General features: G+C 38.8%; 1 protein-coding gene across 1 annotated transcript in view; it reads right to left on the bottom strand.

Moving 5' to 3' along the window:
- Nucleotides 1-7,233: 7,233 nt before the first annotated feature.
- Nucleotides 7,234-13,010, bottom strand: part of TAF1B (TATA-box binding protein associated factor, RNA polymerase I subunit B) — a 45,748-nt gene continuing 39,971 nt past the window's right edge. Inside the window, exons 14-15 of the mRNA XM_083858232.1 lie at nt 10,847-11,072; nt 7,234-7,872 (exon numbers count right to left, since the gene is read on the bottom strand). Coding sequence (XP_083714358.1) covers nt 7,671-7,872; nt 10,847-11,072 — 428 coding nt within the window. The 3' untranslated portion in view covers nt 7,234-7,670. The remainder of the gene's footprint in view (nt 7,873-10,846; nt 11,073-13,010) is intronic.

Raw genomic sequence — 13,010 nt, 5'->3', positions numbered from 1 at the left:
GCCATGTAGCTTTATTTCTTTTTCATGTACTACACCCACTTTAGGAAAATCTAAACTCGTCACAACCGTGTGAATTATCTTTACTCTAGTCTTAAGCGGCGCCACGGAAGGTTGAGGTTGGGCATGAGGAGGAACTTCTCTGCAGAAGGAGCGATTAGACACTGAAACTCCGGAGGTGCCCCGGGAGGTGGCGGCCCCCTGGTCCAGGCGGTTTTTAAGAAAAGGCAGGATGTGGCACTCAGGGCTCCGGTCCAGCTGACAGGGCAGTGCTCGGCCATAGGTTGGACGCGATGGTCTCAGATACGCCGGAAAAGATAATTGATTCTGTGAATTTGCACAAGCACCGCACCAGCTGCTAAAGGGCAGCAGATCCATTCGTTGCCTCTCAGATGAGCCCAGGCTTGGGGAGCAAGGGACACTTACAATGTGGTTAGTGCTGAAACTTGCATCAAAATGCTCCAGTGTAGCACCAGCAGCAGCAGCACAAACATCAGATTTATCCAAAGTGGCATGCATGAAGTTAAATCAGAGAGATCTTGAGTTTCTCCTTGGGAAATAAGGGTGGGAGGTTGCTTGTCTAAGTAACAAGTTGAATCAAACCCATATAGCAACAGCGCTATCTATCATATGTCAAGATGCTTCAGATAGCTACTGTAATTTAAAAGTATGCTCACTAATAAGAGGTCTCTCCTTCTAGGTCAAAATCTCTTCCCTATTTGTATAGGATATACTCCAGTGCAAAATTATAGAAGAACAATTCAACCAGCCAACCGAAGGAAATATGAAACTGAAGACAAACTTTAACTAAGGGTCTAATCCTGGAAGTTGCTTAATATCCTCTGACTGGATTACAGCTAGTGTTCTAAAAACAAATGCTTTGTTTGGATCTGCAAACATTGCCATTAGGATGGCAGAAGATAAATACCAATACTGAAGTAGGATCTTGCTCTACAAACTGAAATGAACTGATGTAAATTGTTCTTTATGACATGCAGTAAAAGGTATTCTATATTTTTAACCCATCTTTAAAATCTAATTCAAAATTACATAGAAGAAATTTCTTATCTGATCTCACATATGAAAAAAATACTGTCATCTGATTAGGAGGTTGGAAAGTTACATTTTTCCAAACAAGTATAACTTGCTTTGTTTCCGATACAAATTACAAAACCAGCTCAAAATCGCAAGTACTGGGAAGGACTGCTGATGTTCTCGGGTGTCATTCACTCTTCATGCTCCCTGCTTCATTTCATAGAATTCTGGGATGTGCAGATGCAATGGCTGCTCTTTGGCACAGGTGCACACTTTTCATTAACAATAAAATATAATACTGCCCTGTAAGCGTAGGTGACCCAGATGCAGGATGTGCTGAAGTTCAGTCACATGTTTATATTACACCCCAACTGCTAAAATGTTAGTGGTGTGCCACACTTGATATTCTGCTTGAGTTTACCATGATTTTATTCCAAATATCTCAAAGCTGTTTGTCTCTGCAAAAGGGATGCCTTTTCTTAACAGCCTGATCCAGCGATGAAAACTTGGTTATCACCATAGCAATCACTTCCACATTCAGGAGACAATGATATAAACACCGGATTGTGACACCGCTGACTAATCTGCCGGTCACAATCTAGACTCTGCAACACCACTTGTAGGTGTATTTATGTGATGTCACTAACTGGGTTGCATCACCACCAAGTAAAATCAGGCAAGAAGCACAAAGGGATTTAGCAGAGCTTTGGCTGGGGCATAAAGCCATGCCAGCCTGGTGGGGCAGTGCTCTGGTAGGACTTCCTCTGCCCTGTGCTGACTGGCCTTCCCTCCAACTTCTTCCTTCTCTCAGCCCTTTCACCTCAAATTCACTGCTCTCCTCCACCTCTCATGCCCTTCCCTTAACCTTTCCCTCTGCCTCAGTCTTTCCTACTGCATTCTCCTTCCCCTCTTCACACATTCATTTCCTCTTAAATGAATCCCACTCAAAACATACAAGGAACCCCACCACACTCATACATCACTGGCACCCATCAGGTCTCCCACTGTCTCATCATGCTTGGCCTCTCTGCAGTCTGTCTTTTGACATCGCTGTGTAGAGAAACTGGGATTTATTCTGGACAAGAATTAGCTACTGTTATGACTTACCTAACAAATATGGGTTTAAAATCTCATACCTGATAATTATCATATACATGGTCTGGTCATTCACACCTGTGTAATAAACAAACAAGTTGCATCAGGTTTGTGGCAGTACTTTTGATTTCACAAAACACGGCAGGGAGTCAAAACAAGAATCTTTTTGCTTAATCTGAAACCCTAACATACAACAGCTGGGCTGCAGAGCTGGATGTAAAGAGCAGGGAAGCTCCTGTGCTTTCTATTACACAGCACACCAGGCAAGCTTTCCTTCTCTGCCAACAGGCCTCTGGTCGCTAAGGATAGACCTGGAAAAGTGAGCTCAAAGCTGACCACTGAGCCTTGCAGAATGAGCCTGGAAACAACAAAGAGATTAAACAGGAAAAGAAAGAAAAGCCCAGACAGAGTTTTCATGAACTCAGTGGAAAGTGAGGCAAAAGAAGGCACAGTGAAAAGAAACAGACAAGTGATAGTGGAAAAGGAAGCTGGAAATGCCTTTTAAGAAAGATATGGAAAAAAGCTGAGGGGGAAAAGATATAGTAATGAACAAAAGCACAATGTGTGAAATATTGAACAAAGAAACAGTTTGCTTTCTGCTTCAGTCATATCCCTGTATGCAATCTTGCAAACATTGCTTTAAGAGTCCCCTTTTTGATTCTGTGTTTATCCCTAAAGATAATGTCAATACTGTTAAAAGGATACAGACTACTCCGGGTCAAGAGATGCAGTTCCATCAGCCGGACTGAGGACACTGAATTTACTACAATATAAATTCACCAATTTTGCAGAAGCCTATATATTAAAAAAGAAAGTCAGCCTGAAACCTAAAAATTTATTAATGATAAAATCTTTAGCGTGTCATCTGGTTTCACTGAGCACTTACCATCTTTGACCAGCATTGTGCTTCCTCTGGGACTGACTGCTGTATCCACAGGTCCTGCCACACGGGCCCATACTGGTAGCAAGAGAACAGTGTGAGCAGGCCCTTTGCTGCCCAGTGTTCCCTGCCCAACCCACTTTGCTCCACAGCATGGAACCCACACAGCTGCCTCGTCTGAGGTACAAATGCCCCAGGTCTCAGTTCAGGAAACAATGGTTTGCCACAATTTTATATCAACACAGCAGGACAGAGGCACCCCAGGATCACAACATAGGCACCGAATGTGCTTGGTGACATTGTCACGAGGCAACAGCAGGGTCTGCAGCTGGTGAGCAAAGCCACTGCTGGGACAACAGGGTGGTCCATGAGCTGACACAGATGACTTTTACAATAGAGAGCAGCCATATGAGATTACCAGAGGAAAAGTGCTTGTATTTTCTTCTAAAACCACCTGATGTACTGCTGGAGGCAGAATGTAGATGCCGAGGGCAGGGGAGGCGTGTTCTGGCTCTGGAAATGCTGCCATTAGCAGTTGTACAAGGGCAGCAGTAACCTCACGTGAGGACACCTGCCTCCATCTCCTGTTCTGGTAAGCCTTACTCACTCTTGTTCACAATTTCAGCAGCATCCTAGCAAAAGGCACCAGTGAGAGATCTTTCACATATGCCTGTTTCCACATCTTGGCATCTCCATTATGCTCTCTCTCATCTAACCTGGCCAGGAACAAAGAGCTTCACACATGAGGAGCAGCAGAACCAGTAACTGTGGAGGAGATGCTGGAAAGCAAGCATCCTGCATTTAGCAGAAGGACAAATGTGGTGAGAGACACTGCTGCAACCAACCCACACCCTTACATGCTCAGCCAGGAAATATGTACAACCATATGTGCTGGGAAGCCCATTCCATTTTGGATCAAAATAGAAGATTCGTTACACAGAGTTATCCTGACTTTTCTCTGCCTGTGAAGGATAAAACTTACTCAACCTGACATGGGGAAAGGACAGATGATCTAGGGGGCAGACACCTTATTTAGAGATTTAACAGATCCAGAATTTACCTGTCCCAAAAGCCCTGTGGGTCCTGGCTCTTCTGCTCCCAGCCCTGCAAGAGCATCCTCTTGAGAACTTATTACAATATCCTGAATTTTTGTTCAGAACATGCATAAGTCTTATTTGTCCAAAACAGGAGAAAAGTCATTTGAGGGACTTTTGAAGTTTCCAAGATGTTATGAGAAAGCAAGGTACTCATTGCCTTGCCTGCAATACTGCATGAAGCTTTCTTAAATCTTCTACGCATCGTTGTTTCAGAGGTTGTGCTAAAAATGGATTAGAAAAAATGTAATTGCAAGAAGCCCATGCAGTACACTATGGCAAATAAATTAGACTAGAATTGCTTACAGGCATTGGGCTTTGCTGACTCTCATTTTCTGGTTAAAAAAGGTTCAGGGCCTTCACTCTGTATAAGCCAAACACCTCTCCTTCATGTCTGGACAACAGCAAAATCTTTGAAAAGAAAAATGTATTTGACTGACACTAAGTTGATACTGAGAACACAGACACACTGAGGTAGTAAAAAACTAGTAAGGGCAATATTCCAATTCTGCTGAAGGTCTCAAAAAAAAAAAAAAAAAAAAAAAAAAAGACATCTGTCATATTTCTCCACCAAAACAAGAGAAATGTGGCATTTAGGAGAATTCGTAAAGTAAGGTTACTTTTGCCTATTTAAACACACTTCTTTTCTAACACATAAACTAGGAAGAAATGAAAATTCATTTTAGAAGGCACGTAAAGGTCTTAGAATAACTGATTTGCTACTGCCTAAGTTAATAATTAATTAAGACATTTCAGTATATACTGTTTAAAAAGTTTATTCTAAAAACTCCCACTTGCCTTTATCTACGTACTTAAGAACCGTCATTCAAATTCTAGAGTAAGAAACTAAACAAGGGGAGCCTCTTTTACTCAAAATTTACACGGGATTAAGTACAAAAAAGTAGCTGAGCTTTACCTGGGAGCTTTCAGCAAATAGTTACAGAAGGGAGCTGTAATTTCCAAGGCGAGAGAGGAGCTGATTGGAGGCGCTGGGCTGTGCAGACACCCTGCCCCTCGGCTATGCCCGCAGCCGTCTGTTGGGCCGGCGCGGCCCCGCCTCCGGCTTGTGCTGACTGCACTCGGAGCAGCTGCCCCAGGAGAGCTCAACTACACTTCACCGAAGATAAGGCACTCCTGGGGCTCGTCAGCTTCTTTAACACCATTACTCCAACACAAGTGTTGATGGATTAAACTGGATAGAACTAACAAAAAGCATTTTTGGGGCACACCCTTTATTTTAAACCTGACTCTTAGCCTATGTGTCCAGAAGGCACATGGCTCTTGATGATTAACTGCAAGCTTTATGCCAGTTTATTAAAGTACAGCCTTAATTTAGTTTAACATCTAAGGGAGCTTTCTTATGTTTGTAACAATGTAACAATGAGCACAGTATTTTTAATTTGTGAAGCTCAGATTTTACTACTACAGTAGTTTTAGGAGAAAGCTATACCTATAATTAAATGTGTAAGTCCCTCAAATAAAGACTTCTGAATTAAATTAATCCTTTATGTATTCCAAGGTGCCTTTTAGATAGTTAATTCAAAACTTTAACAGATATTACAGTAAAAAGAATGAGACGCTTACAGTCATTTGAGCCAGCACTACTGAAAAGAGTGACAATGTGTATTACACTTCTGTAGATTTTTAACTCATAGAAATACTCATCTAGAAAAGTACAAAGAATAATTTAACCAAATACTTACAAACATTAGTAATTCACTCAGGTGAGGTCAAACATAATAGGTAATGGCTAATTTTAAAACACAAACACCAGACACAAGAGGAGATTTAAACTGGTATGTTCCAAGTCCATTAATGTAAACATCAGTTCAGACACACCTCGCCAGAAGTCTGAGGTATCTAGCACAGCATGGCAATAGATTTAGACATACTACACTGTGCCCACTTACGAAATCTCTTAACACATACACCAAGTAATAATTCAGTCTCTTTCCACTTCCCACATCAAGCAGAGTTTAGTTTTGTATGGCTAAAGCTATGCCTTCTCATCTGCATATTAGTCATTTTATAGGACCATTGCTTTAAATCCCTGTGCTACAATAAAATGTTAAAATACCTGAGAAAGTAAAAACCTTCACCCAAATTGTGTCTTTTGTGTCACCCCAAATCAGGACACCACATCACCTCCTGCCTCAACTGAGCCAGTGAAGCCTTCTCGTTCGCCACTATTTCCATGTAACAATAAAACTCACTTAACAGTCCTGTCTGCCTTACTTGTATGTGAAATACCACATTTTCACTTGCTCCAGACAGGTAGGGCACATCATCTCTCCTATCATTCACCTGTTCCCAATTTTTAAACAACTTCATGGTTCAAACCCACGGCAATCAACTCACTGAACTGATCACCCTCCCAGATTACATCTCACTGAAGCCCTTGCTCAGGGAAGAAGTCATTACTCTTTGTCAAGTCTGCAGGCACCATTTTTCTTAGTTATAATAATACTTAGAAACAGGTGTTGGTTTTGGTTTTGATCAAACAGATTTGGTAAGTTCTATACTCTGTACTGATGGTTGGAAATGATGAATTTAATTTCCTTCAGAAATTAAATGATGCAGAATGATGCAGAAAGCAGTATCATTCATCTGGCTATCTACACAGCATCTAGGTTCAACATATGTATGTATATTGTTATGGTGTCTTTCATGTAGTGGCAGCACCCAACTTCATTTACATGCTGTCTGGGACAGTATGAAAACATGGTGCATAAATAAGATCAAGCATGAGAAACTGGTGGAATGGCCAGGGCATAAGCTGCTGAAGATGCTGGGTTATAAAGTGTTCAGAAGAAATTCAAGGCTTTAACAGTAGTCTTGCAAAAGAGGAATGACAGGAGGATCTGGCAGTTACCACTGCACAAGAAATGGGATCAGATTTTATACCAGGTACAAGAGTATCGGCAAAATCTGTGAAGCCGGAAGTGGAACATGGACCTGAAAGGTGTTAACCTACATGAGAGGCTCAGGCATAACAAGAGACTGGGACATACACAGTATACGAGGAAATGCAGAAAACAGTGCCAGAGTTGTTCCAGAACAACTGGAATGCTATTTAGAAATAATAAAGAAAAAACTCACTGCAATGACAACATTAACCAACTGCTTCTTTTATTTGTTAACATAGTATTTAAAAACAAAATAAACATTATTCTCTAGAAATATATTTACTGTCATACAATGGTAGGTAAAAAAATAGACATTTTAATTTCAAAAATTCACAATGTAATTAGATGCTAATGTCATATCCAGTACACTCAAAATATGTACGATTTTGCCCCCAAAAATAGTAATTTCACAGCTTCCTGTTGGCTCTGATGCAAAATAATTAAATAAACGGTAATTAACAGTTTCCTTGACAGTTTCCTTTGCCAGTATCAGTGACTTAAATCATAGGTAAAATGACACTAAAACTGAAGTACAGTAATAGATCTCAGCTCTACTATCTTAACAAAAAAAAACAGGAGACAAAAGAATCAGTGCACGTTTAGATGTAATACCATGGTTTGGGACCAAACCAACTAATTTATATGGATTTAATACTGGTGGGTTTAGTCTTTTTTACTTCTTAAGACTGTATTGTATTTTAGTTTTTTATAGAGTTTTTTATTAAAAAGTTTGTGTTCTATCATACACACCTCATCATGGATGTAAGAGGGCTGAACCCGCAGAAGAAAGGAGAACAACCCTAGTACGAAATGGTAACTCTGGGGAAACTCCACTTCTTTGTAATGAGCCAGATGACCACACAATCTGAAAAGAAATGGGGAGAAAACAAAAGCCCTAAATAAAAAGTGTATTTAGTACTTACCTAGCATTTATATATTAAACTGTATTAAGAGACAAACTCTACATTTTACCAACAGCATAAATCACGATTCTAGTTTACAGTGTTGATTCCTGTGAATTGATCCACTCCTGCAAAACTCTGAAGTATAGGACTGAAACAAGGTATCTTCAGAGCTGGTGCAAACACACTAAAAAGAAAAAGCCACTATAGCTTCTTGCACTACGAATCAAGATCTTACTCAGCCGGCCAAAAAATACATTCTTTGCCTTTCAGGTCTAAATGGAATCACAGTTTGTTCTTCCAGTTTTTAGCAAATGTAACAAAGTATTAAAATGACTACCTCACCCTATTTTTTAAATTTCTAAGACTATCCAATTCAGACACCTTAGGCTCTTTACTCTGTTCTTCTCTCTCCATAGGGTTCCCCTCTCATCTTCCTGACACTATGTCACAGGATAATAACCCATTCATTTATTGTCTGTTGCCTTTGTGTGCTAAATACAAATTACATGTCTAGAAACAAGACAGAAAAGCTAAGTTAAGTCAATGGAGTAACACAGGAAACATTGGAGCAAACACTGATGAGGTCAACAGAAAGTAATTAGTGCTGTAGCAGCCTTCTGCTTCATTACTTTGTAGCTTTTGTGGTGAAAATGTTAATGAAAATGATGAGGTGATTTTATTGATGAAGTATATAATGAAAATAGCAGACTAGACTTGCTTGTAACAAGTGTCAGACTGAACAAAAGATGACACAGAGGACGAGTTGCAGAGATAGCTCTGTAAACATTAAGTTCAGCAACTTAGGTTGGAAGAACATCCAACTGGGTAAACCTCAAATTTAGTTTAAAATACTACAAAATTACCGTTTTTAAAATAAAAACACCATGGAGGTTCAGGTGCAACATTCACCTATAAATCCTATACATCTTCTAACTTACTAGGCATTGCCTTGGGATGTGGAGGAGCAGTTAAAATGTTCACTGTGTCTGATTCAGAGCAGCTGTCTTAAATATTCACCAGAACAACAACTGGGATCTGTCTGTCCCAATTTACCGGTAAGTGTGCTAATTACTAGACTATAAAGTCATTTGCTCGCTCCCTCTGGCCCAGCAAACATTTACATTTTACCTCAGACTGGAGGAACAGCCAGGCCCATCCTGAGTGCCAGGCAAGTCAGGGAGTGCAGTCTGTTCAAAGCCTCCCAAAGTCTGGCACTTTGGAAATTCTGAACTAGGTCTCTCATGCCATACATCCCATCCTCTGCCCTACCTCACACCCCCCCAAAAGCATTACAACATTCTTCACACACTGTAATATCTCATCACATCTAGAATCATGTAATCATTTAGGTTGGAAAGACCTTAGGAACACGGAGTACAACTCCTGTCACCTAAAGACTTTCATAGCAAATCAGTTGAGAATCCAGTTTTAAACAGAAAGTTTTAAAATAAAATGTAAAAGCATTTCAGCAACCTTTTGACTGATCTCAGCTTTGCTGACACCGTAATCACACTTTAATCCCAGGAATAAAGCATTTTAGCAGTCCAGTTAGGCTATGCTGATTCTTAGAGAAAGAGCATTTGCAGGATTTTTTTTTTTTTTAGTTCTATTCTACATACACAGAAGATAAACCCTCATATCTGAGGGAGTAGATGTTGTTTTCCAGTTAAGTAAGTGTCAGATGTATACTTAACTACTTGCATTGCAAATGATATAATGGGAAATTTAATCGGTAAGAATTTAAATTCAAATCTTGTTTCATGAAGGCTATGACAGTTTGCCATTAACATTTTAATATATTACATATGAAAATGTAAGTTTAAAAACAGACTTTGCATGGAAGATTATTCACACAAACATACACCAAAATATCCACTCATTCAATGTGTGCATAAGATTACGCAAATCTGTGGTAAGAGGATTATTACCTCTACTCCCTTTAAAAAAAAAGGTTCTTATTCATACAAAAGAATGAATCCATATAGCCAAACCTCTTGTAATGTAACACTGTGCTTACATTATTCCAACCCATTTCTGTCACGGTGGGTACGTGAAGAGTAAAGTGAAAAGGAAAATAAAGATAAGCAAATAAATCCACTGAAAGATAGAAAAGACTGCATACTTGTAAAACTCAGTTATTTTCAAGGAGAATTTAATGTTTTAAAAATCAGGGCCATATCACTAAGACTGCATAGGGGCTATTGATCTCTGAATACCATTTCAAATTATGGTAAAGATTTCACATGTTATTCAACACACAAATAAAATTTCATTTCACATGAATGTAACTCAACCTCCTTTCCAAAAAAACGCTTTCCAACAGCATACATGAGAAATTCAGGAGAATCCAAGCCAGCTACAGAGTTGATCTTTTTCACTGATATTCATCAGTACATTCCTCTTCTGGATTAGGGTTTCATAATACAACCAGTGCCAGAACCAAAGTCTGGCATATGACCCAGAAGTCATTGTGATTAAGGCCATCACAAAATCAGTATAGTGATTTAGAAAATTAATTTTCTGTGCTTTTTTTAGTGGACAGGGAGGAGAGGAATGGGACTGTTTTGCCATTCTCTGGAGAGTTGCTCCAGAGCAAACTGGAATATTTATAAAAATACTTGTATTTTTATAAAACACTATGAGGAAATTAAGTATTTGCACCTATCTGCTACTCTTGCCATGTGACTCTACTTGTTGATTTTGTCTCATCTCTTCTCATAAGCTCACTTTGATCACTCCTCATGTTACAGTTTGTCTACTCACAGTCCAAGACTATCCATTCCTCACACACCCCTTTCTAGAAATGATTGTAACTATATGTGAACACATAGCTGTGCACACAACCTGTATTTGTCATTTGCAAAAATGTATGTACAGGACTTTACTTTCCGGAGAACTTTCCAAAATGTATTTAGCAAAAATGTGAATACTTACTTCTCGTTACATAGTTTAACTGTACACAGCCAATAGTCAGGGTTCATGGCTGTCAGTAAACCACGTTTTTCTTGCAAAACTCCCTTCAGGCTATGCCCGTGAAAACAACTCCCATCTGTGTTTTTTTCAGACCAACTTAACTGAAAACTTGAAGGATTTGGCTTTTCAGCACATTGCACTGAACCAGACAGCTTGCCAAACTGATTTTGTAAGTTCACAACCATTTCTGTGCAAAAAGAGACAAAAGAAACAAATGCAAAAGTATTAAGTACTGTTTAGAGGTGATTAATACAGGAAGACAATGGGGTATTTGTGCTTTTTAAACTTCTTTTGTTTTTTTTTTATCTCTGCATGAAGGACTGAGAAACCCTGGAAGTCTCTAGGTTCTCTCTGCCACTCTCTTTACAGGTTTTAGTGAAACATTTTGAAACATAATTCAAAATGCCATGTCTTTTATACCTCATGATATTAGTAGTGGGGCACTCTAAAACATTCCTGCAAGTAGAACCTGTAAAATCCATTTGATACTGCTGGAATATTCATGCTGATAGAAAACACATTCATACACACGTGGATTTAAGGTTAAGCTTTTCATGGTGCAAATTTCAACTGGTAAAAAACCCCAACAACAACAAAAAAAACCCCACTCCATGTTTGCCCACTGCTAACTGAATTCCACTGAATGAATGACAAGCTTTCCTAAATTACTGAGGCTGAGACGGGAAAGAAGGTACCATGATAGATCAGCACACACTGTATGACTGCCTATGCTTTGTTTCCCGAGGATAAAAAGCAGGTTAAAAAACATTGTTGGAGCTTTAACTTCTTTTTATGAGCTGTATTTAAATAAACTCATTCATATATTGAATTAAAAAAACCCAAACCAAAACACCAAAAAAAAAAAAAAAAAAAAACACAAAAAAACACAAAAAAACAAAAAAAACACAAAAAAACAAAAAAAAAAAAAAAAAAACAAAAAAAACAAAAAAACAAAAAAAAAAAAAAAAACAAAAACAAAAAAAAAAAAAAAAAAAAAAACAAAAAAAAAAAAAAAACCAACCCACAGAGGAAAAAACCTCCTAAAATAATCCAAAGACTGGGAAGTTTATCTTTCAAGATGACACTAAAATCTATGATCAAAATCAAAGGTTTAAGAAGGTTTCTGAAAATCTGTATGTGGCACATCAGTGTTTTAGAGGACTATTTGTCTCTATTATGGTACATCTGTTTCAAGATGAATCCTGTCCAGTTACAATTATGTGATATTCCTGCTCACAACATTATCATAAAGCTCTGTAATCTAAGTGGTCCTCTGCTACCTCCATGAGAAGCAGAGCTAGAAGAGGAATCTCTTTTCCTATAAATGCAGGTATTAAAAGGCATCTGAGTAAATAATCAGCTTGAAATAAATATATCTGAACATGGTTTTCCATAGAATGTGACTTGACTGCAGGATCATCCCAACTGAATTTTGAAGAATAAGTACTTAAAAAAAACCCCACTGCATTCTTGAAGGAGAATATATTTATATTTTGAATTACATGCGTAATTCAAACCAAATAGGATTATACAACTTGTTTAGAAGTCCCTGAACCAGTCGCTTCCAGAAACTGAAAGAGCATATAAAAGGAAAAATACCACTTGCCACACTTAATATCTCTCTCCAAATACCTGCTGCTTTCTGGATATCATAAAATGTAGAATGAAGAACTCCAGATCTAATTTGGCTGAATAAAATTCTGATTTTCCCTATTTCTACAGACAACTGGTGTTTTGTTGTTTTGTTTCTTTGCTTTTATGTCAACAGAAACCCCAGAAACTTCCAGAGCTGCTAAAGTACAGTAGCTGTACCTGCATTCTGACCATATGCAGCTGGCTATGCAAGTAAAGCCTTCCTTGCTTTCTGTAGAAGATTGTAAGAAGGAGTGGGAGAGAAGAGGGACATGCAAGATCTACTGAAGGACATACTGGGCTATTCATACCAAAGCATACAAGAAGCTAAAGGAGGAAACAGACAGGAAAGCTGTGGAACAGCAACAACTCACAAGGAACAGTGATGTAAAGGCAAACTAGAGAAGGTGAGGAAAAGAGCACTCATTCTGAGACATGGTTCAGTAGGTTGTTACAAGACTGGCAAAGGCAGTTTCAGTTGTGCATGTTTGAC

This window comes from Zosterops lateralis, assembly GCF_965231275.1.
Source record: "Zosterops lateralis genome assembly, chromosome: 3".
Taxonomy (NCBI): domain Eukaryota; kingdom Metazoa; phylum Chordata; class Aves; order Passeriformes; family Zosteropidae; genus Zosterops; species Zosterops lateralis.
This window is presented reverse-complemented; position numbering and strand designations above follow the sequence as displayed.